The sequence below is a fragment of the Sphaeramia orbicularis genome, chromosome 24 (genome assembly GCF_902148855.1).
Source record: "Sphaeramia orbicularis chromosome 24, fSphaOr1.1, whole genome shotgun sequence".
Taxonomy (NCBI): domain Eukaryota; kingdom Metazoa; phylum Chordata; class Actinopteri; order Kurtiformes; family Apogonidae; genus Sphaeramia; species Sphaeramia orbicularis.
In genome coordinates this window covers 42,063,471-42,088,213 of record NC_043979.1, presented here as the reverse complement: position 1 = coordinate 42,088,213, position 24,743 = coordinate 42,063,471, and the positions used below count along the sequence as shown (strand labels likewise).

The following is a 24,743-nucleotide window of genomic DNA, read 5'->3' as shown; positions in this document are numbered from 1 at the left end:
TTTTGTGTTTATGGTGTTGATGGGTTAGAATGAAAAGAGCTAGGATGACAGCGGTGAAAAGCACAAATAGCAGGGGGTCTCACGACATCCACCCACTCTGCATGGTGAGCTGACAACACATTTAGGGGCTGGACACCAAGCTGCTCCACGCTTCCATACACATCACACATAAGCCCACACACAAACCTGCTCACACACACAGAGCAGTACTCAATTATTGGTCGTTAGCACATATAATAAAAAAGAACAGAGAGGGGAGGATCTCCACAGCCTGGTGCACAGGAGAATCCACGCAGATCTCACCGGTGCATACGTGTCTGTGTATACATGTGAGGATCCCCGCCCCTCAAATCACAGCAAGGAGCCAGCCAATCACAGTGCTATTTTTATCCATATAACAATGGGCTGGTACATTAACAGATTACACTGTCCATTTCCTCCTGGTTGTCAGCTTAACAGTGAGATAGCGACAGGAGCGACAAAACTCTTTTTTGTTAACAAATGAGAAAGAGAGAAAATGTAGGTCAACAAAAATACATCCCTCTAAAATGTATGCGTGTTAGTGCATAGTAAATGTCACAGTTCTAGTGCCTTATTAGCAAGGAACAACGTTTGGCATCACAAAACAAAACGCCGTACTTCTGCATTTGTCAGTGCAATGAAATGTCAAAGATGTGGAATTTATCTGTTACTCTAAAGGAAGCTAATGTTTAACTAACTCCAAAACACGCCAACATAAGATAAGAGGGCGCCAAGTGCAGTATCTTGCAGTATCATATCTGCACCTGCTGTCCCAAAGCTGCTTTGTTGTACCAACAGTCACATGGGCAATGAGAGGGGGGGGTAAATATAGTCCTGACACCCTGCAAGGACATTATTAAACACATTTTGAATCTATGTGGGAGAGTGAGGGTGTTTGTGAAAGAGAGGGAGCGAACAATCAATCCATATTTAGTTCTCACCTTCACCTGGGGTCATGCATAGCGCAGGTTTTCCAGGCCACATTCGCAAATACATGTAAGAGACTGTTATGCACAGACTGAAACTGTAAAAGCATCTACTGTATACCTGTGAAATATACATGCCGTTTCTCATGATGGTTACAAAGCATGGTGCCCTTCAGTGATATTATTACATAAGCGGGAGGGGGGAGATTGAGACAGACCAAGTCTATTTTTACAACAGCAAAACAAAGATACAATGCATCTTTAAACTGTAGATTTGCACATTGGGACGCAGACACACAGCAGAATGCAGAATACAAAAAGAAAAGTACAAGACAAGGGGTGACAAGAGAGTGAGCAAATAAAGAGTAAAGCTGGTTCACCATCCTAATAATATGCTCAGTGAGTTTCACAAGTTGTGCAGTGGCTCAGGAGAACAGATTTTGTGGAGAAGGCAAGCAAGTGACAGCACTTCAAACTCCATGGTTTTATTACCACCATTTATTCCCCTTTCTTCTTTGCCACCACAAACCCTACGTACTGAAACCATATCTTGAGGCCGCTGACATCAAACACATTGCGCCCACTTTTTACCGATGCGTATGTATTTTTATTTTATTTCAGACATTCATCTGTGTAAGTCAGATTCACAGCACAGATTCGATCCAGTGTGGGTAGCAGAATACATGGCTGATATAATGCGACCAACACTGTGATGAACAGACCCAGCTGCCAACAAATCCTCGTGACACAAGGCCAATCCGACACACTATGAATCACAGTCAAACAGACACTGAAACTGGGCTATGAGGGACTCAAGCTCACAGCACCATGTCCATAGCTTACAAGTTAGCTGCACAGCAAAGCTATAGTGAGCTTTATCTTCCAGCACGCACTACCACTGTTGATAATTCACTGTCTGCAAACCAAAGCATTTTCCATCAATAGTGTGCAAACTCAAAGCAAAGCTGACTGCTGTTAAATTAGCTCTAATCAATAAACCATATATCAGCATGTCCCAGTAACACCAAGGCATTAGGAAATGATTCCATGACACAAACAGTTTGTAAGATACATCTTAGAGGAAAAACAGCATAAAGTTCAAATTATAACAGCAAATACAGTTAAGAGCTAGAACTAATATTCGTGTAAGTGTTAATACAGTATGTAATCATTAGCATCATTACATATGCACTAAAAAAATTACACATCTGCACTATAAACTTGCCTACATTTCAAGGGATTCTTCTAGCGCTTAGTTACAAATACATAGTGCACAACGTTACCAAATCAAAAAGAGCAAGTATATTGTGTACTGTATTACCAAAAATAAACATCTTCAGTGTGATATCTCCTCCTGAACCTATAGAATTATAATAAAATAAAAAATGGTATCCTCTTTAGAGTCCAAGTTCCCATAACACGCTGTTAACACTACTAAGAGGTGCAGTCTATCTCAAGAAAGCTACAAGGAAATGTGTCTGTAGAATGTGGGAAAACTGGATGGAAGCTGGATGTTTGACATTACTCACATGCTTACACAGCTATGAACACGTACAAATAGGCAACGCAGTAGAAAAATGATTGTTATTCTTACCGTACATCGATCGTGATGGGTGAGTGTTTCACTACAGACGCTTATGTTTCCTTAATGCAGCTCCAGTCGCTCATACAGACACACTGTTGTGCCAAGAGGCACTAAAAATGCACACAAATACGCACACTGCTCACTCTGGGATAAATGTCTGCACGTGTGCTTGGAGCTAAAAGGCAAATGAATGTGCACCGTGATTGGTGCAGAGCCCAGCTCGATGCAATGAATTACACACTCTCCCTGCTACCCTAACACACACGCATGCACACACAAGCACAGCAAGAGCTGAAAGGCAACGTCAGAGAGAAGCATGCCGTGATGACCTTGGATTTTCCTGTTCGTCTTCTGCAACAGCCCTAGTTCTCAAGGGGGGCTAAGCAGGATTCACATGCAAGCATGCACACAAACTCACCCACCCACCCCTCTTCTAATCATTTTTCTCAATTGCAGAAAGAGACAAGAAAAGGGGAAATCAGAACAACGTGCATCACAGGGATAGAAGGGAGAAGACCTCCCACCCACGCAATCTCCTTTTCTCCCTCTCTCCACCCCCTCCTAGAATCCCTTTCCCTCCTCTCCATCATTAATCTCCCCATGGCTTCGGTTTTAATTTGTTAGTTTTTCCATCCTTTTTGCTTCTATGTGTTTGCAGCATCTTGCACATACTGTTGCAGGTCTGACCCACAAAATCTCAATTTTATTCTTTTCTTCCATCTGTCTTTGCTTTGACAGACGAAGTTGTGGATGCATACTCTACATACACTAGTCATTCCTTTCCTTCTTCTTTCTGTTGATGTAAATGAAATACTTGAAAAAAAATTGTTATATAACCATGTTTACATTCTTTAAAAAGCTGTAGAAATGCTAAATTGTGAAAAATCCTTTTCACGGTGGCAATGCTTACTTGTCTCCTTCAGAGTTTGATTTTCCATGAACACTTCATAAAATACATTATGCCCCAATAGCAGAGTGCCTTAACAAAAGCATTATGTTCAGATCAACTTATACTCATATATGCGTATTACAATACAACCATTACTTTGAAAGTATATGACCAGATACGATCATTTCAATCGTTGCAGCACTCACACCAAATTAACCAGGATGCTGAGGTGTCTTTGTAAAACCACAAATAAGTTCTTCATGCTATCAAAAATATGCAGTTTTTACATAGTTACTTTTAAAATGAGCTTTCATGAGAAATAGAGGATATGAGTAGCAGCTTACTCAGCTACAATACATCTAGACAGGATTAGTGAATGGACAGGTTGTGATTTTTCTGTTTCGTACACAATACTGACATGACCGTTTGTACACTGACGAGGTTTCTGCTGAAATCATCCAGCCTGCTGAGTAAACAAGAATCCAGATGAACTTTACAATGTGTATTTGGACAAGCAAGACTGTGTACTTGAGCTGCCTCAACTGACTGTGTTTGGGAAGGGATCTCAGTGATCAAAGTCTGTTTGGTTAGTGTTGGAGGGCATGGTGAACAACACGAAGCCCTATTGGGTCATTCAAAATACAAAATTAATGAGCAAATGTGGGAGAATGTGGAAAGGTTCACAAGAGTATGCAGAACATTTTTTTAAGTTTAATCTTTAGAGTTAAATTTAACTGTGTCTCTTGTAAACCGATTGCTTTTTTCACTGGATTGGGTTGAACTTTATACAAAGCATCCAAGAAACTAGAATAATTCATAATTCTCCCTATGATCATGACCGATGGGTAGTGACTGAAAGCATGAAATTATGGATACAAGCAGCAGAAATGAGTTTCTTCTGCAGGTTGGTGGGACTCTCCCTTAGAGAGAGGGGCTCAGAGTGTAGCCACTGCTCCTTCACATCAAGAGGAGCGAGATGAGGAGGTTCAAACATCTGGTCAGAAGGAGAACCCAGAACAGACCCACTACACGCTGGAGGGATCATATGTCTCAGCTGGCCTGGGAACAGTGCCCCCCCCCCCCCCCCCCCCCCAGAAGAGGGATGGAGGGATGGAGGCATGCATGGAATTTCTTGAGTATTTTTTACTCTTTGTAGCCACATTTGCATTCTGGTCAAGTCAGATGGTTTTGTATAAGAAAAAAAAACCCTGACTGCCACTGATGTTTCTAAATACAGCTGTGGGGCTGAAAAACCTACATTTTGTGTGTGTGTGTATATATATATATATATATATATATATATATATATACATATATATATATATATATATATATATATATATATATATATATATATATATATACTAAACAGGATTATTTCAATTTCCTTTCACCTTGTGTAAATACTGACTGCTGATACATCTAAAAAATAAAGATATTCTTTATTGTGATTTTTTTTTTTTTTTTTTTTTTTTTTTGAGGCAGGTAGTCTGTTCTTCAGTTGGTCCTGGAAATTTACTGTGACTTGCAAGTTGGACACCAGATGAAGTCATCCAGTCTTCCATGTGTCTAAACAACCTTTTTTTCCTAGTACTACTTGTTGATATTGTGAGAAATCAGTGTAGAAATATTACAAAATGGGAAATAATTAGGGATGAAACAAGTGTGAAATCCCAAAGTCTGTGTTTAAAATTGGCAACAACAAACTGGCTGATAGCCAGCATGGTACCAGTGATATTTTCTGTTTGATGTTATTTACTACCCCTCACATGCCAAGGAAATAAATAAACGTTAATTATGAAAAAATAACAATACTGTTTTCAAGTCTTTCAAGCCTCTATCACACTGTCTTTGAATTAACACAAATTCAATCCAACAAATGTATGAAATAACTTTTAATACAACAATGATGCACATGGAGCACTGCCATCTGTGGAATGGCATCATTCATGGGCAGATTAAAATGTTCAGTAATATACCTGTGCATCTGCTGAAATAGTTCTAAGCACTGAGCTGATGAACGAACATTAATATTGTGTCTATTTGTATGGTGGCATCATGGTATAATCCATCATATGAGGAGTGCGGTATAGAATGAATGACCTTTGCGTACCCAGGGTCACTTTGCCTAAATATCATCATCTTGTGACTCAAGCTTTGTATTCCTCATTCTTGCATTTCAACAACTTGGCTCAATGTTCCACATTGTGCTACATGAAACTCCTTGTATAAGAATAACAAATAATTCTCTTATGTAAACTAATAGAGAGTGATCATGTTGAATAAAGATAAACAAACTCAGAATACTAACACATTTTTTTCTTTTATAAGTGACCTGTACACTAAGTACCATTCACAGGGAGTATTTTTCTTAATGCTGACAATTCAAGAGCTTAAGTATCTTAAAGAAAGCATGAAATGCAAATCACTTTCACTATACAGGATTGTTCCCAACAGCAGTGTGACATTTTAAAATCTGTCTCCAGGGACCAGTATGGATTAAATCACCAACACTTCAGTGCAGTAACTAGTGTGTGCAACTAGAAACAGAGCCAGAGAGAACAGAGGAGTTGGTGTTATCACTTACCCTTGCCAGTGCGATGGTCCAGAAGGGTACGACAGTCCACCAGTGCCAGCCTCTGAGAGGCCGGAACATCAGGCGCTGGCAAAGGCATGTCAGGCAAACTAACACACTACAGCCCACAAAGACACACACACTCCAGCAAAGTACAACTCTTTACACAGTAAACCTAACCGCTGCCAAACATATTCCTTTAACTACAGTAGCAAACTAATGCATAATTCTTGAAGATTTTTTCGAAAAGCCATACCATGCCAGCAAATACACACAAAGTCACACAAAGTCCTTCACAGGTAAATGCAAACTGTTTTCATCAACAACTGCCCAAGTCAGCTGCAATATAACATTTAAACACATGCATAGACAAACATATCTTTGTCCATAGTCACGCCTGTACAGTAAAGCAAACTTCAACTTCCCTGTAAAGTTGTGAACAGCAACAAAGTCATAAATTCAATATTTTCCTGCCAATTCAATCAACTCATGCATCCCCGTCTTGAGTCGTCCTGTTAATTTCTGTTGGTACATAGGCTGGATAACCGTATTAACAAAGAGATTAGCGATTAGTCCTTCAATTGCTGCTCTGCTCTGCTCTGCTCTGCACCTCTCTCTCATTAATAAACATCTCACTAACACAATGGACCTCACTATCCACCCAAAGTCTCTCTCTCTGGGAAAGCGAGAGAGGGAGAAAGACACAGACAGAGGAGGGAAGAAAAAAATAGGGAGACAGGGGACCCGTGGGTCAGCTATTCAGGCAGTGGGCTTGAGCCTCAAGGAGGAATGCAGCCATAAGAGGTGCCAACACAGAGAAAGCATCTGGTGAGTAACTAACTAAAGTGTGAGACCATTTATCACGTGCTTGGCTGCAAGAACAGACACATGGCATATGTGCAGCACTGACACAACAACATTTTTAATTGTTTGACCTGCGATGACCACTAGATTTTCAAGGAAAATATCCTTTTATCTTCCTTGTTAGTGCATTTTCTCTGCTTTACATTACAATTAACTTCTGGAGGCTCATACTCACCTTTAAAAAAACTATGATGAAGCAGGTGTCTGTTTGGGTGTTACTCACCTGTCATTCTGGATGCTTGCCACCAGGCGGCGTTGCACTTCCAGGTTCAGAGGCAGGGGGCGGGATGACACTGAGTCTAACACCGGCGCCGAGTCTCCACCGCCGCTGTGAAAGTCAGGAAAACCGCCGGATTATCTTTGGCCTGTGGAAGTTAGTATAAATAAGCCAGTTTGTTACGAGTACTGTAGCAGTTATGAACATGGTGGGAAAAAAAAACAAAAAAAAAAAACCGTTGAGTCATATTATTTAGTAAGCTACCAACCGACGTAGAGATAGCTTTATTATATTAAAGCTTCCGGTCAAAAATTAAAAATATTGACAGGTGGGAGTAATTGAGTAAATTTGAGGCTACAAATGCTAGTTTTTACTAGTCTTTCTATGGAGGTAACGGAAACTTCTTGTGTATTCCATGAATTTTCTTTTCCTTATTTCGACATGATGTAGACATGACATGAACGTATCTTTAAGTGAAATGTAGCGTTAAACATCATATTATTAAGTAAAGCTACCTATGCTACTAGCTACACATGCTAACGCTAGCTAACAGATGCTTGAATGGCTGAGTAACTGACAACGTGAATCACTGTTAGGAAATAAGTACTTAGCTTTGACTTACCATAAAGTGAAAAGGGTCAAAATCCTTACAATGTGTGGCATACGAGCAGTTAACGTCAATCAGAAGTTTGGTTACACCTACAACCATACATTTAAGAGTACACAGGCGTTAGTGGCTCCCAGCTGTTTATGGCGTTAAGTGTGTGTGAACCCATCCCTGAAGGGGCTTTACATGTTTCAACACACACACACATACTCATACACAACAACATCCCCACTGTGACACACACCCAGCAACATACAAATAGATTTCTAAGCATCAGAGGTAATACGGGGATATGAAAATATTACACAAATTAAGTTGGTGGTGTTTGAGTAGACAGGAGCTTTAAATATTATTATGGAAGGATATGATGCAACCATAGGATGTAAGCTGTTTGACTCAAGAACTGTAAAGCAATGATACCTAATTATTTATTCATTTATTTGTTTTAACCTCTATTTGATCAGGAAAAAATAGATAATTTAAAAAGGAAATTGCATTAACTGTTAGTAACTGTATTTTGAAATTAGTCTTTGTGCAGAGCTCTCTTGGAGTTAGGTAAAAACACCTAGTCTTAAAATAAAATAAAATAAAATAAAATAAAATAAATGCAATATATAAGATATGAATGCTGCAGCTGAGGTGTGACAACTCTGAATAAGTCCAATTATTTTTTTCCAATCTATTTTTATTTATAAAGCACAAATTTAAACCAACTCAAAGGTTTCCAAAGTGCTGTACAGTAAAATAAATGCAATAAAACATAATAAAAAGCTAAAATACTAAGATAAAAATGCAATGAAACATAAAAAATAAATAAATAGACCTGTCCACCCCAGATAAAACATCCATGCACGTAAAATCAACATCCTATGCGGTGTGAAAAGCCAAAGAGAAGAGGTGGGTTTTAAGAAGCATTTTGAAATTAGATAGTGAGGCAGCCTGTAATAAGTAATTAATAACATACTATTACCTGAAAGGCAGATCTGTTTCATTGATGAAACATGCACTTAGTGGTAACAGAACATTATTATTACCATTACTTGTCCAGAATTATCAAATATAGCATATCGTTTTGCATGAGAGGTGGAGTGAGGTAGTGAGGGGCTATTGCACAGACTTTTTGTTTTTGCCATTAATCTCACTGTGACAGGGAAAATAACATACATTATTTATAAATATGATAATCCTTTATTAGTCTCTCAACAGGGAAATATGAAGTGTTACAGCAGCATAAGGGATGACAATACTAAAAGTAATGATTATCATACATTAAAATATACGAAGCAAAAAGCTATCGCAAATGATCAATATCAGTTTGAATAAGAATCAATCAAAACATCTACAGCTAGATTTACCTGTTCCTGAGTCATGTAAAGTGACCAGATCTCTAAGTTTCAGGTGATTTTACAACTGATTACAGTCAGAGGGAAAAGCAGTATATGCAAACACACTTTTTCCCAGTTCATTAATGTGCAGACAGTTCGGAAAAAACCCTGAGACCGTAGGCAATAACTTACCATACTTTATGACAGATGACAGATACATCTATAGATACAATGAAAGGCTTTTAAATATGAATGTCCCAATAGATAAGTATAAATGTGGACAAGGTAATGATTCTTGTCTTGGCATGTCTTTTACTGTTGTTATTATTGTGTTTTTATTGTCTTGTATACATGCGAATGAACAATAAATGATAAACAATTCTGAAGAATACTCTTTGATAGGCATCAACGTCATCATACATTTCACCATGAAATTCTGCTTGTATTTGACTGTGTTTTTGTGTTTGTTGCAGATTCTTGTATTTTAAAACTGAAGGACTTCCATCATTTCTGGACTGTACAGGGACCATTTTACTTTTACAACATTCCTCATTTCTACCAGTTGGTGACAGTAGTGAGTAAGATGGATTTAATTGGATTTTTTAAGGTATGTCTGAAATTCCTTAGCCTATTATTGTTCTTAGAAGTCTGTTTCACTGCAGCTACATGTGACCAAACCTTTGGCATTTTGCCTGACAGTTCAATATTTGTCACGTACGACGCTGCAGATTACCTGACACTTTTTCTGAACTTTAAACTTAGTGCCTGTCAGTGAAACCACTTAGCACGCTAAAGGCATTTACTTTCCTGAATGTCTTAACCTACTAAGCCATCAGACCTGACCTGCACCTCAACTCCTGACATCTATTTATCTATCAACCCACAGTAAAGGTCTGGTGTAAGCTCTTTAAATAACTTAATCAGGAACATAAGATAATTTTTTTAAACATCACACTTCAACTCAACTTCAACTTTTCTAGACTAAATCTGTCCCCAGTAAATCAGTTGAACAAGAATAACAAAAAGCAGCAATTGCAAGGGTGCCAGTGTGCATTACCATGTGCAAAACTACATATTACGCAGACAAATTTTAGATTTTTGTTGAGCATGAATTCTCTCCAGATTGAGCACTTACCTTGATTTTATAGTTTGTGCACAGCCTCAGAAACAAAGTGGTAATAGGTGTCACAAAAACCCATCATGTCATAATTTTTAGAGCATTGGCTTAAAAAAATTGTGAACCTCATGAATGATGAATCTAAAATGTCAATATATAGTACACCCTTTACTTCTCTTTTGTTTCACCATGACCTGATGTGACCTGTTCATGTATTCACTTGAAAGAGATTTGTTGAACTGCCAACAAAAACAAGGATGCTTTCACTGTCCAACTCTAGTCTTTTGCACTGCATGCACGCTTACACAGCACATTTAAGATACGTATCAGCAAACACAAATCTCAATCTAGCGTAAGTGAAGTGCTTGGCAAACCGGTAAAGGCCATAGGTCAGTTTTGTTAGTAGCTTGAGCACATTTCAGCTGATTAGTGGACAGCCAAAGCAGTTAGTGTTAATACTAATTAGATTTTGGACTTTTGCCTTGAGCAGACTTTGATCGTACCTCTTCTCTCAGATGGACCCAAGTTTCACAGGCACTTCTAACGGAGTCACTAATTAAAACTACATATGTACACAAGACATTCAGATGCTAACATCACCTGCTCATAGTAACCATAGCGTTCATATCATTCCAGAGTGTTCACCATTGTTTTAAGTATTATGTCTCTTTTTCTCTAGTGGCGTCTCATTTCATAGCATATGCACTATATGGACACAAGTATTTGGACACGTTGAATTCAGGTGTTTCTTTTCTATTTATATCTCAAATCAGTATGAATAGGACAGCTTATGGGCTGTAGCCATGATGTGTACTAATATTTGTGTCCATGTAGTTCATAAATATCAATATTTCCTTAAAGTTTAATGGGATATTTGTATAAAGACATGCTGGGAACAGGATCTGAATATAGAGATAGATGACAAACTTTGGGATAATGCTTTAGAGAATATACACAAGTGCTCTGCTAACTCAAGGCACCAGCTTATCCAATTTAAGATCATCCACAGAGTACATTATGCAAAGAAAAAGTTACACAAAGTCCTTCCAACTGTTTCCCCATTATGTGACAAATGCCTTACTGAAGGAGCCACTCTTCTCCATAGGGGTGTGTATTGGCAAGAATCTGGCGATACAATACAAATCACAATAGTAGCATCACGATACAAAATATTGCGATATATCACAATACTAAGAAAGTAATATTTTTAGTTTTATTTCTTTTCTTTTTTAAAAGATTATTTCCTGGAAAACTAACATCTGCCTCTCTCAGACAGAACAAAAAATCCTTTTAGGATGCTTCAAATAACCATTATTTTAACAAAACAGTGTTATCAATTTCAAAAAACTACATACATCACCTGCAATATCACAATACAACTTTTTTAGTATAAAAAAACAGCGGCGCAAAATACCCATGTGAACATATCAATAAAAGAGCTTGGAGGATTCCCAAAAAATATAAACAAAAAAGAAAACCAAAATAAGCATCCATCATGTCTGCATTTGAATAAATACTTCAAAATATTGATACAGTGGTTTTTAATATCGATACAGTATCGTGAAATGAAATATTGCGATATATCACGGAACCAATATTTTCTTACATCCCTACCTCTCCATAGTTATGTTCTATGTCTTAAATTAATTCCATTCGGAACTCCTATTTAAAACTTCCAACAGATATGCTTCATATAGAGTTGAAACCTGATCCACTTTTGGTTGTACTTGGAGCCTCTAATCAGTTTTCGCAACTTAACAAACAACACCATCAACTATTATCTTATGCACTTATCATAACAAAAAGACTTGTTTTGTTGTTCTGGAAAAAATCAGAAGTTCCTTCAGTTAAATTATGGCTGTAACAAATAGTTAAACTCTCATCTGGAGAGGATCCAGTTCTCATTGTTAAATAAACTACACCAGTTTAATCAGATTTGGCTTCCCCTTCAACAATATATTAATAACTCAACCTGAATATAGTTAGAATTTATGTGGCCTCCTTTGGTGTGATAAGTCATAAGTCCTGGGATGGGGGGTGGGAGGATGGATGGATGAGGGTTGTTAAAATGTGTGTTCATTATGTTTACTTTCTTCTTTTGTACTTTGGTTTGTTTACTCTGTGTTTAATTTTCATGGCCAGGACAAACAGACTAAAAAACAGCTTCTATCCCAAAACCATCACAACACTGAATGCAAATATGAAGTGATAATACTCATTACATACAGAGTTCTATTTATTTACTATTTATTCACCATCATGCACTTGCACTGTCACTTTACTCAAATTGTTTATTGCTACTGTATTGTCTATTATTACTGTTTATTGTTTTATGTGGTCGCACTTTAAGGTTTAGCTTTTAATCTCGTTGTACTGCTGTGCAATGACAAATAAATCCTGATTCTGATTCTGAAATTTTCAAAATGTGGACAAATTGTAATAATGGATGTTTTTACGATTAATTCTCCAATAAAAAGATTGTCAAGAAGAAAGTTTAATGGGGGATTTTTCTTCCTAAGTGAGATATGAAGAAAGTAGATGATTAGTTGTGGTAGAAAATTATTATTTACAGTCAGAGCACGACAAATATTTTAGAAATTTAGAGGTAGAACATTTAAAATCATAGTGATGGATAAAAAGATAAATAAATGAATGTTGAGAGGAATTAAGTAAAACCATCTCTGAGGAATTTTGTAAGCAAAGATAACAATCTAAACAAAACTAAACTATGCAATGCAACGATATTTATCACAACATAAAACTATATTATAACATTTGCGATTATTGTTTTATAGCACAGACCCCTGTTAGAAAATCTGTCCCAATACTTTTGTCCATATAGCGTTTTTCTGGAATGCATATTTACCAAGTGTCAGAGAGCCATGCTGATGTGGTAGCAGTTAAAGCAGAAGTAATTGCCTTAGACACTAGCTATTTTTAGATGCTCTGTAATCAGCAAGAAAGGTTTGAGCCACATAGTCACGGTGGGACAGATGGGAACTCATTAGCTCAGCCTTAAGGGCTTTGTACGTTGCCGGGACACAATTAGCAAAGCACGTCTCAAAAACTTTAACCAGCTTAAAACCAAAAAGACCACAGCCCTGCTGATGCAGTTACCCCTGAAGATACTCATCATCATCTATGTTCACGTCTCTGTCACTTCACCTGTGGTCTCTGATGATTCTAGTTTTGATTGAGTACTTAGAAAAGTGCTATATAAAACCGATTTATTATTATTATTATTATTATTATTATTATTATTATTATTATTATTATTATTATTATTATTATTATTATTCAGTATTTCCATTTTAGGAAACTTTAAACTTCTACTCTGCAGCATTTCACTGACAGTTATTGTAGTTTTTACTTTACTACAAGTGTCTCACAGCATTACAGATTACTCTCGTCTAGTGAAACCCACACATTTCCAGATGAGCTGATCTTGAATGTATGTGACAAAATGAGGGATGAATAGTTCCTTTATGAGGTGACAAAGTTGTACGCCTTGATATACAGGAACTTTTTACAAACCCGCTTGGATTCGCTGGAAAATACATTGTCACAAAGGTGAAAAAAACATCTGATTTTTGGCAAAGCTCATGAAAATTTGGCTTTTTAGAGATGTATGGTTCTCACAGGACAGCAAAGCTACAAATATGTAATGATTTTATGAATATGATGCATGGCTGTAGATTCAACCTTAAACATGTAGATAATTAAATGGAATATAGGTATTATAAGTATAATCTATATAGTATAACATGGACCATTTAACTGCACAATAACCTACAGTACTTTTCATACTTTACTTTGATTTAACTTTAAATCATTGGCTTTTTGTAGGTATTCTCTTGGTACCAATGACCTGAACTTTGCAAGCCAGCGAGAGTGGCTGCTGACTAACTAATCCTCTTTACACTCCTCACTCCCACAGTTCTGCTTTGAGGCAATGTTGACTTCTATTCAAAACAGTCCATGCGGTGACCTACAAACTTGCCTGAAGGGCTCTACGCTTCTTGGTTGGACCTTTATTTTGTTCTCTCTCAGTTTTGGATAAAGCATCACTTTGGAGACTGCACCAGTTCCAGTTTCTCTTTTTTAATATGCCTTAATTTTTTTTAGATCTGCAGTCCTTTGCAATGGAATCAGATGAACTGAATGATGACTGGCTGAAGGAATATATCCTATGGCAAAAGTTGGACATGAGGAGTAAATGGATAATATCTGGAATATCTCAAACAATGCAGGTCAGTTAGATAACTGTAGCCCAGACATAAAGTCTAGGAAGAAAAATGATTGGATAAAAGGAAAAAATATAAATTAGCACATAGAAGAGAAATCTCAATGTTACTTTAATGCTGTTGACTGTTAAGTCCAATAAGTAGGGATATCATGGCACAACAGAGGCTCAACTGATCCTAGAAGCTACAATGCTTACTCCTGAATTAACAAATGACTACAAATGCTTTTATATCTAACATTGTTCTATGGGGAAAACATTCATTTTGTTTTTAGCTGCCATAATTAGAGCTTTAATTTAAAAATATACATCTCTTTTAGTGTGAAGTACTTGTTTAATCCAAGCTGTGTAGAGTGGGTTTCTTTCATAGTGACTTGTGACCATGCATTATAAAAGGGGACAGAACTTCTAGTGCCAGAAGGACCTGGGGGAGTTTAACTCTTAACTCTGCATTAACCAGCTCAGGTCTAAATCTGGCCTCCAGTTAATTTGTTGGAAAGCTGCCTCACGTCTGGCACACACTGCATCAACACGTGGAGCCTGCCAGGTGGCCTGTTCACTGTTTTCCCACACTGGTTGCACACACATCAACATTTCAAAAGAAAAACATCAAAGATTTATTGAAATGGTGTGGTCATTTATTTAGACACATGTCTGGCATGTCCCTGGTGTGTAAATAATATCCACTTGTTGCCTATTGTTGCAAATTCACCTCAGTATTCCACTGTTTCTGTAATGAGGTCCTATTCAACACTCTTTGCGAATGTACATATGTTACCTGGTTATCTATGATCTCTAACGTTCATAGATCGATTTCAATACCCTGTTTCAGTAACAGTGTTATTAATTTCATGATATTGTACTGATTTTTTTTTAATCATTTTTGTTTTGTTTAGATTGTTAATTGGAAAAACTGATCAATAGTAACAAATTTGTTTAATAGCTATTATGATAATTATGATAATTATGCCTAATGTCACTAATTTACATTATAGTTTAGTTTAGTTGTAGATTCTACGTTCAAACTAACAATTCACACTTAATTTAGGATCTGTGTCACAGCAACAACACAAATACATGCATCTATATTTTTTCTATAATATGGGGTTAAGAAGAGTCAGGAGTTAGACATGTGTATTAATACACTGTGGGCGGCCATGGCTCACGAGGTAGAGCAGGTCGTCCAATCACTGAAGGGTTGGCGGTTTGAATCCCACTCAAGACACTTCACCCTCCCACTGCCACTGGTGTGTGAATGCATATGAATGTTTGGTGGTGGTCGAAGGGGCCATAGGCGTGAATTGTTGAGAATGTGTGAGTGAATGAATAATGGATCCACTGTGAGTATGCATTCATAACTGTATATAGAAAAGCGCTATATAAATCTAATCCATTATCATTACTATTACACACTGAAATACTCCCTGATTCTACAGTTAAGTAGCCATGTACTGGAGATGATACTGCAAATGTTAATAAGGAGTCTAATAGACCTAAAGCAGCAGTCATCATGTGAACTTTCATAACTTGTCACTGAAATTTTAACAAACATTCAGTTGCAATAAGTATTACCATATGTGTCCACAAATTGACCAAATTTACCATAAAAAGAAGAGAATACATGATCTTTCAGGCAATTTTGCTTGTCAGACAGGGTTGATAAACCAAACTGGTTTGATACGATGCATGTAGATAGTGTGTAATAACTTTTTTAATGTCAATTCCAGGTTTCCACCGACTCCTGATTTGAGATCAGTATCTGGGGTCAGCCAAGGTCACCACGATGGTAACCTTCGCTGAAACCTCACAAGTGTCTCCGATGGAGCTGTGTGAGCCGCCCTGCCTGACTGCATCCTTGTCCCCAGGGCTGCGCAGGAAAAAGAAGCTGTGGCAAAGGGCAGTCAAGCACATCATTATCCAGCAGGAACTCAGTGCCCAGGTGATTGATTATCCCACAGTTATCTGGTGTCTTTGTTTTTGCTGTTTTGTTGCTTGGCTTTTGCAGACTTTAATTTGTAAGTTTTATGATAAATGGCCTTAGTTGGACATTGTATCTGTTGAAGAAGAGCGAAATTTGCACCCATCCAGGCAAAAGATCTTGGTGTAATAAAATAATTTCTCAAAAGGTCCAAACAAGAAAAAAATGTTCACTCTATCTCATAAATCAGAACATTACCTACTTAGAGAATTTAAAGAAATACAACCAACTTGAAGCCCAAGAGTGTGCAGGCTTCTCCCTCTCTTCTTTTTGTGATCCATTGATATTCTACTGTGATCTGTACTAAACAGTAAAAGGAACTGATAACATAGGCATTAGTTATTGCAGGGTCTCCACTAGGAATGTGCACAAGTAATCGATTACACGAGTAGTGTAAACAGTCAGCCTGGTTACTTCATAGAGACACAGAGCTAATGTTTATAGCACTGTTTGTTCCGTGGTGTATACATTAAGTCAAGGGTTTGATGTGTTAAATGTTATACTTGGTTGGTTTAGTGATTTTGGTTTGAAACGATGGCATGAGTTGAAGATGCAGACAGTTAACTAATTGACATAAATTGACTTGAAATGAACTAAATTGCTGGAACCCTGTGTGCCAGTTGTACAGAAATGTAAATATAAAGTTTATGTTAAGTTATAATTGCACCAGTTTCTCAAAAGTAGACCATGACTAAGCCTCGGATACTGTATCACCTCCTGAGACCTGACTATGAGTTTTTTGTCCTCTTTAAGGGACTAAAAAGAGACTTGTTTTCACTCAAGACAATTTTTTCAAGCAAAAAAAAGCAGAAACTTTTACTTTCCTGGGTCTCAGCAGGATAAGTCACAATTACAGTTCAAAAGCTGTCTAGATGCATCTGTTGCATAAATCTGTCAATTTCATAACTATCTTAATGAGGAGTAACTTTATTTCAATTGTTTTTTTTTTTTACTTTATTTATAGAACTTTCCAACATTTAACAAATATAACACTTAGAATTTCAAGTAATGTGTTCATAATACAAACATCGACACCGGACATGATAAACAAACAAACCCCACCCTCCACCCCCAAAAAGGGACAATACACAAAAAATATGCATAACAAGACAGTCAAGACAGTGCATTCTGGTACATTTAAGGAAAAAATGAATAAACAGGTCAATCACAATGTAAACAACTGAAAGGTATTTACAGTTCCAGGCCAGATAAGATATTCACATAGTGGAAAAGAGGCTCCCGTATTATGCTAAATTTGTTGATGGAGCCATTTAGGGTGCACGTAATTTTTTCTAACTTTATATTAAGCATGATGTCTCATCTATAGAGGACAGAAGATGTTTTACTGGAAAAATTCAAGTACAGTATTCAAGAAAGTAATGTGATAAAATAACTGTTTTGGGTGATGGTGTATGGAGTACTACAACAAACAATGGGGTAATAGATTCCAATGTGCTGTGGTGTACTGTACTTGTGTGACTTGTTTGATGGAAATGTAGTGGGAAACAACATCTACTTGGTTAAGGTACTTTTAGTGGCGTAAAAAAAAGCTATTACAAGGAACTGGGGAAAGACAGAACCACCAACAAAGGAACAATGGATCACAATTACTGAAGGAATATATACAATGGAAAAAATAACTCACAAACTACTACACAGACTACAGGAAGCGCAAATGGACAATAAATGGAATAAATGGACTGATTACAGTACCAGGAATAGTGGAAGGACAGAATAATGTGAGCGTAATGTCGTGTAGTGTACCCAAGCAAGGTTTGTCTGTTTGCTTTTTGTTGTTTTTGCTGATTATGTGTTTGTAAAATTTCAAATCCTGCTCTGTCAGGGGGATGGTCACCAGGGCCACAGCTCGAGGAGACTGCGAGGTGCCAAGCAGGTGCACTACTTTTGGACAAACTAAACTTTCAGTCACTGGCACTGAATATTTGAACAGTTTACTACTCAACATAAGAGACTCACAGTCATACGCCTCCTTCAAATCAAAACTTAAACATTGGATGAAGGGAAACCAAGCCTGTGACCATCAGTAGATTGTCCTCACTGTGTTGTTGTGTGTGTTTTTACGATGCTTTGCCTTTTTGTTAACTGTCTTTCTTGTCACCTGCCTAGGGACTACAGATGGAAATTAGTTCTGCTGCTACAGTCTGGCATATTTACAGCTGCAGTTGTTGTTGGAGTTCATTAATATGCACCGTCCCTAATAAATAAATACATAAATAAATAAAAACTTAAGTGAAAAAAAAGACAGCACAGGGCAACTCTATTAAACTACTGTTGAGTTTTGGGGTGAAATTTACCCAAGAAATACCCCAGAGTAAACATATCCTCTTCTCTATTTTGTTGTGTGGCAGGTGGGTGTGGAGCCAGCTCACAAAATATTTGTGACTGATGCTTACATGGAAGAGATCAACAAACAGATCCGCAACAAGGCCTCACGTGGGATAACGAAACGGCGCTCCTCCTCACTGCGAGGCCACTCTTACCGGAGTTCCACCAGCACACACAGCAGCGTAGGGGGAACCTTTCACGACTATGCCAGCGATGCCGACTTCTTTGTGCACTGGGGCCACATTATTCGAGGCGTGTACATACCCACACTGAGGCACATCTTCAAGTCACGAGATTTGGAGAAACTCTACCAGCAACACTCTTCTCACCAAAGACGGAACTCTTTAGCCATCACCAGTATTATTGATGCAGTAGCCAAGATACACATTTTAATTCTGTACCTGGCCCTGGCCCCTGAGGCTGTCACAGACGTTCTGCGCGGCTTCCTGACAAGCATCTTCATGATGTTAGCAATGGCACTGTGCATTGTGGTGTTAACCTGTAAAGACTCCATGTCTCCAAAGTGGCTTCACTATGCTGGTGTGGCCAGCTGGTTGTCCCAGACCACACAGGTACTGGGCAGACTGGTGTACGGGCTGGAGAAGGACCCATCTTGGTATGTTTTGTTCACATTGTTTGCCACATACACACTGCTGCCGTTACCTCTGCTGTGGGCCATGTGTGCTGGCTCCCTCACCTCAGTACTGCACCTGCTGGTGGAGATAGCACATTCCTACAATGATACTGTACTTCTGAGACAGGTAAGAAAATCACATGACCACTGCTTTTTAAAAAGATTCACACTAAATTCATATTAATATACAGTGTTCGAAAAAAGTTTTTGGACACCCCATGTATTTGTGATATATTGCATTAAGAATCTCTATTAACTCATTGAACTTTTTTTTAAACTTTTATTTAACCAGGAAAAAACATCCCAGTGAGATTAAGAACCTCTTTTTCAAGGGAGTCCTAGCCAAGAGGCAGCATGAAATACAACACGCAGTTACAACACACACTTACAACACACACTTGCAACACACACTTACAACATACAATAATTTACAGGACATGTCAAACTATGAAAAACAAGTGCAAGTCATTGAGTTAGTCTCTAGCACATTGAGTTTGGATTTAAAAGCATTGAAAACTCTTCCAAGTATTGGTCCATTCTCCAAACCTACATGCTCCCTTCTGCACATGCTCTGCTCTGTTGAGATCAAATCTAGAAGATTCTGCAAGAAAATGAAACACATCCAGGGCATGACATGTTGAAACTGTAAAGAATTTAGCTTTGTTATTTTTCTTGTAACAATATAAAAAAAATGAGTTTCATTTGTTTGTGTCTGTCTGATGCAGCTACACCTTTTCAAACACAAAAAAAGATTTTTCCACAAATATTTCATGATAATATTTGAGATTGTGTGAAATTTTAAGGGTGTCCGAAAACGTTTTTCCACTAAATGTAATGTAAATGGAGAAATTCTAAGATAAAAATTCTCCATGCACCGTTTTCTTTACTAAATGAACCTGTATTTTCTCTGAATGCAGGTGTTTGCCAAAGGCCTGCTGTATCTGAGCATGAACACAGCCGGCCTGTTCATTCATTACCTGACGGACCATGCTCAGAGACAGGTTTTCCTGGAGACGCGGCGCTGCATCGAGGGTCGCCTCAAATTAGAGCAGGAGAACCAGAGACAGGTAGGATGAAGGCGACTACTGTGTTAAAGGTTGGACGTGAAGACAGTAGGAGACAGTGAATAAGACACTACTGTTTATTTGACCACACAGGAGCGCCTGGTGCTGTCAATCCTGCCTCGCTTCGTTGCCTTGGAGATGATCGCTGACATGAGCTCTCTGGAGGATGAACTCAACCCTCAGGAGTTTCACAAGATCTATATACACCAGTATAAAAATGTCAGGTATGTATAAATCATGTTAGCATTGTAATATTTACAGTGTATTCTTAAAACACTATGTTGAATGTTCTTCTTGGTAGTTCTCGGTTCAACTGGACTGGTTTAGCTTTTTTTTCTTTTTTTTGATGATTTGTTAATTTATTATGGTGAGATGTCAGGAGAAGTCATTCCATAAACATGAACATAAATATCTGTTGTTTTTTTGTTGTTTTTTTTAACTTAATTTTTTTATTTAGTTTTGCTCATACAAATATACAAGGCATTGTACAGACATAAACATATCTAATCAAACATCCTTATATGGCATATATGAAAAAATATGAATATCTGCAGTAGATATTGATTACAATTAGTCACAAATGAAACATGAATGACACTGTAAAGAGAAAAAAAAAAGACAAAGAAAAACCAAAGAAAAAGAAAAAAAACATACATGTAGATGACCATTTCTGAATTATGCTTATTGCATTAAAAGCTTAATCATGGGACTCCATCTTTTTGTAAATGGCTCCTCCTGAATTTGGTTTAGCTTTTGAAAACGTTTTGTCTCTCATCCAAGAGACTTCTTCAGCTCCAGAACTGAAGAACTGAAGAGACAAAACATTTTCAAAAGAGTTAAACCAGATTCTGGGGGACACAAGCTCTGTTAATGTGACCTATTATAAGAAATACTTTATCTTACTTGCAAGCACTGCTGTGAAAAAATGTATTTTAATTAACTGGAAATCTGAAAACTCCCCATCAATAAGACACTGGATTAATGAGCTTGTGTCTTACTGCACACCTGAAAAGATATTATATAATGTGAGGGGGAAGCCTGCATCCTTTGAAAAAATCTGGGGCCCCTTCATAGACATTCTGCCCTCTCTGGACTTGGTTGACCATGATGATATGACCCTTCCTAGACCGACTTCGAATTAGCCCTCTGTGGGATCTTGTATAACTTTCTCATTGATGTATCTCTTGTGAGTAGTGTGTTAATTTATATACATATGACTGTGTACAGATGGTTGTAAGTACAAACTATGAACGAGTTTATACGTTTATGTGTATTCCTTCTGTAAAATGTGTGTTATCTCACTGTAACGAACTGTCGACCTTTATTAAACACTGTAGACATCCTGTAAAAGCTTCTGTTAATAAAAAAAAAAATCTTTAAAAAAAAAAGAGCTAAACCAGTCCAGTTGAACCGAGAAGAACTACCAAGAAGAACAATGACCTGGGTAAATGAGAACCTACACAAGACATTATGTTGAACAGTTATTTTTAAAATATAGATTGTGACATATTCCATTAAAATACTCAATGTGAGTGGGATATTATCACATGTAAGAGAATTAAGGAATGCACTAATGAATTCACATAATAATACTACTACCTAATGTATATAAAACCAAGGCTTCACCCTGAATGTAGAACATATTGACACTTGCTGTGCATATAAACTCACACTGTTTTTACACAAAAGCAGTGTGATGTTTTGCTGACATAAAGGTCAGACACCCTGTTTTTCCTTGACTGTGTATTTCTCACATCATGAAGTTGCAGAGAAAACAAGAGACAATTCCAGTGTAGAAAATGTAATTTTCACTTAGTGTATGAAGTGTATTTTGTTGCCTTGCAGCTAAGCCTCTTCAATAAAAATGGCAGCAGAAAAAGATGCATTCACTGTTTTCCCATTGTAAGAAAATGATGACGATAGAACATAAATAAAAGAACATTAATTTACTGTTCATTAAAACATGCAGCGTGATTTTCATTGAGACTGCTGAACAATTACATGTACACATACACGATGACATTAACTCCATAACAGCTTAGAAAATTAACCCATTGTACACCTGAAAAATCTATGTATCACAATCATGCGGCCTTATTCTTTATTTGTTAACACAAAATGAAAAATTCAACAGAAATAAACTTTTTTTTTTTTTTAAATGAAGGAATTAGTCTCTTTTAATGCATTCAAACTCTTTTTTTCTTTTTATTCAAATGTTTATTCAGAACAGTCTCATAAGATATTAAATAGGACATCAATAGTACAAAGTACACTGTTCTTTTTATTTTTTGAGAAGAAAAAAGGGTATCAATAATGCTCACTGAAAGGAAGAGAGAAAAAAAACAAAAACAAAAAAAACAAAGGTAATATAAGTAAAATAAGAAAGTATGTAAAAAAAAAAAATGGAATAATAATGATATTAACAAGCCTGTACACATAGCCAACCACACTTCTAGGAAATAAGATCAAAAAAGAAAATTATGCATAAATACATATATACGTATACACACAAAGTAGCATTCATAATCATAATACAAAGAAAAAGAAAAAAAAGAGCCTAGCAGTGCATATGTACATTTAATATTTGGATATTCCAGCATGAAAGGTAACCATGAATACAAAGAAATAAACTTTAAAAAAAAAACAACATCCTGCTTGATAGCCCCGTCTAACTCCGTCATCTTGTGACTCTACAGTTGTTATTTCAAATCAGAGCTTATGAGAAATATATGTATTTCACTCACTACAAATACTGCAGACTTTAGAGAAGCAACCTTTAAGTAATCTATTATTTTTAAGGATCTATAGTTTTTAAACACAAGAAAATATCAGTTCAGTGTTGTTATCAGCCTGTTACGTTAGAGGATTGTTTGATGATGTGAACCAACAGGAACCTCCAGCACATTTTGTATTTGTAATTTGTTAAAACTACATTTTACACAGCTCTTCTGTCCTCTCTCTCTAGTATCCTTTTTGCAGATATCAAGGGGTTCACTGAATTATCCATGAACTTGTCAGCACAAGATCTGGTTCGAACCCTCAATGAGCTATTTGGACGTTTTGACCGTTTGGCAGAGGTGAGACCCATAAGCTACTTTTAATTTCCTGTCTAGCTTAGATTGTCAGTCTGCTGCCAGCTGGCTGATCTAGCATTTTGCTTCAGAAGGAAATGTGTCATGGTTTTAAACGGGTTGTCTCTTTTCTCATCACAGGAACATCACTGCCTGCGGATTAAGATCCTGGGAGACTGTTATTACTGTGTGTCAGGGGTCCCTGAGCCGTCATGCCATCATGCTCGTCATTGCGTTGAGATGGGCCTGGCTATGATCAACACCATAGGGTCAGTCTTAAGCAGCAGGGAGGGATTACTGTGTCACTTTCCTGGAAAACAAAAATCTGTTTCATTAAACTAATTTACAGTAAGAAGTGCATCTGTTGTGTGTTAGGGAGCAGGAAAATAAATGCATGTCTGTGGGTGTTTTTTTATATAAGTCGCCTTAATCTATTCTTTTTTTTTTATAACTCATCTTAATCTACTCTTTTTATTAACATTTATTTATCACTTTTTGGTGCAGATTTAAGTTTCATTGAAGATTTGAATATTCAATTTCAGAGGCATTAAGCATGTCCCATTCTTCCCACCCCCCTTCACCCTCCCACCCCTGGTCCTACATTACATACTTAATGATAGTAATAAAAAATAGCAAAGTACTCATTGAACAAAAAAGGTTAAATAAAAAAAAATACAATAAAAAAATACAATAATAAAAGCAAAGAAATGAAAATTAGTCTAATAGTAGACAAATCTGCTTATTCACAATTACATCCTACACGCAAAATATGGACATGTGGTGTTATTAATATATTTCGAGAGTATACTAGTATATGCCAAACAGAGTTTTTAAAGTTTTTTTTAAGTAGTGTATTGTATGTTAGGGAGCAGGAAAAAAATGTGTGTCTGTGTTTTTTATATAATTTGTCTTAATCTATTCTTTTGGGGGTTTTTTTGTTGTTTTTTTTTTTTTTACTTTTTTTGTTTTTTTTGTCAGTTTTTGGTGCAGATTTAACATTGAACATTTGAATATGCAATTTCAGAGGTATTAAGCATGTCCCATTCTTCACACCCCCTCACCCTTCCACCCCTGGTCCTACATGACATACTTAATGATAGTAATAAAAAATGACAAAATACTCATGGAACAAAAAAGGTAAAATAAAAAAATTATAATAATAATAATAAAAGCAAAGAAAAAAATTATCCTAATAGTAGGCAAATCTGCTTATTCACAATTACATCCTACATGCAAGGTATGGACATGTGGTGTTATTAATATTATTAGAGAGTGCACAAG

At 36.9% G+C, this 24,743-nt stretch overlaps 2 protein-coding genes across 2 annotated transcripts in view; one reads left to right on the top strand and one right to left on the bottom strand.

Annotated features, from left to right (window-relative positions):
* efr3bb (EFR3 homolog Bb (S. cerevisiae)) overlaps window positions 1-6,106 on the bottom strand; it is a 33,276-nt gene extending 27,170 nt beyond the window's left edge. The window contains exon 1 of the mRNA XM_030128888.1: window positions 6,009-6,106. Within this exon, the coding sequence (XP_029984748.1) occupies window positions 6,009-6,096 (88 nt within the window). The 5' untranslated portion in view covers window positions 6,097-6,106. The remainder of the gene's footprint in view (window positions 1-6,008) is intronic.
* Window positions 6,106-24,743, top strand: part of LOC115415354 (adenylate cyclase type 8) — a 34,461-nt gene continuing 15,823 nt past the window's right edge. Inside the window, exons 1-11 of the mRNA XM_030128885.1 lie at window positions 6,106-6,824; window positions 7,110-7,233; window positions 9,483-9,616; window positions 14,064-14,148; window positions 14,252-14,376; window positions 16,097-16,308; window positions 18,717-19,454; window positions 20,245-20,394; window positions 20,485-20,615; window positions 23,357-23,468; window positions 23,604-23,731. Coding sequence (XP_029984745.1) covers window positions 16,153-16,308; window positions 18,717-19,454; window positions 20,245-20,394; window positions 20,485-20,615; window positions 23,357-23,468; window positions 23,604-23,731 — 1,415 coding nt within the window. The 5' untranslated portion in view covers window positions 6,106-6,824; window positions 7,110-7,233; window positions 9,483-9,616; ... (1 more) ...; window positions 14,252-14,376; window positions 16,097-16,152. The remainder of the gene's footprint in view (window positions 6,825-7,109; window positions 7,234-9,482; window positions 9,617-14,063; window positions 14,149-14,251; window positions 14,377-16,096; window positions 16,309-18,716; window positions 19,455-20,244; window positions 20,395-20,484; window positions 20,616-23,356; window positions 23,469-23,603; window positions 23,732-24,743) is intronic.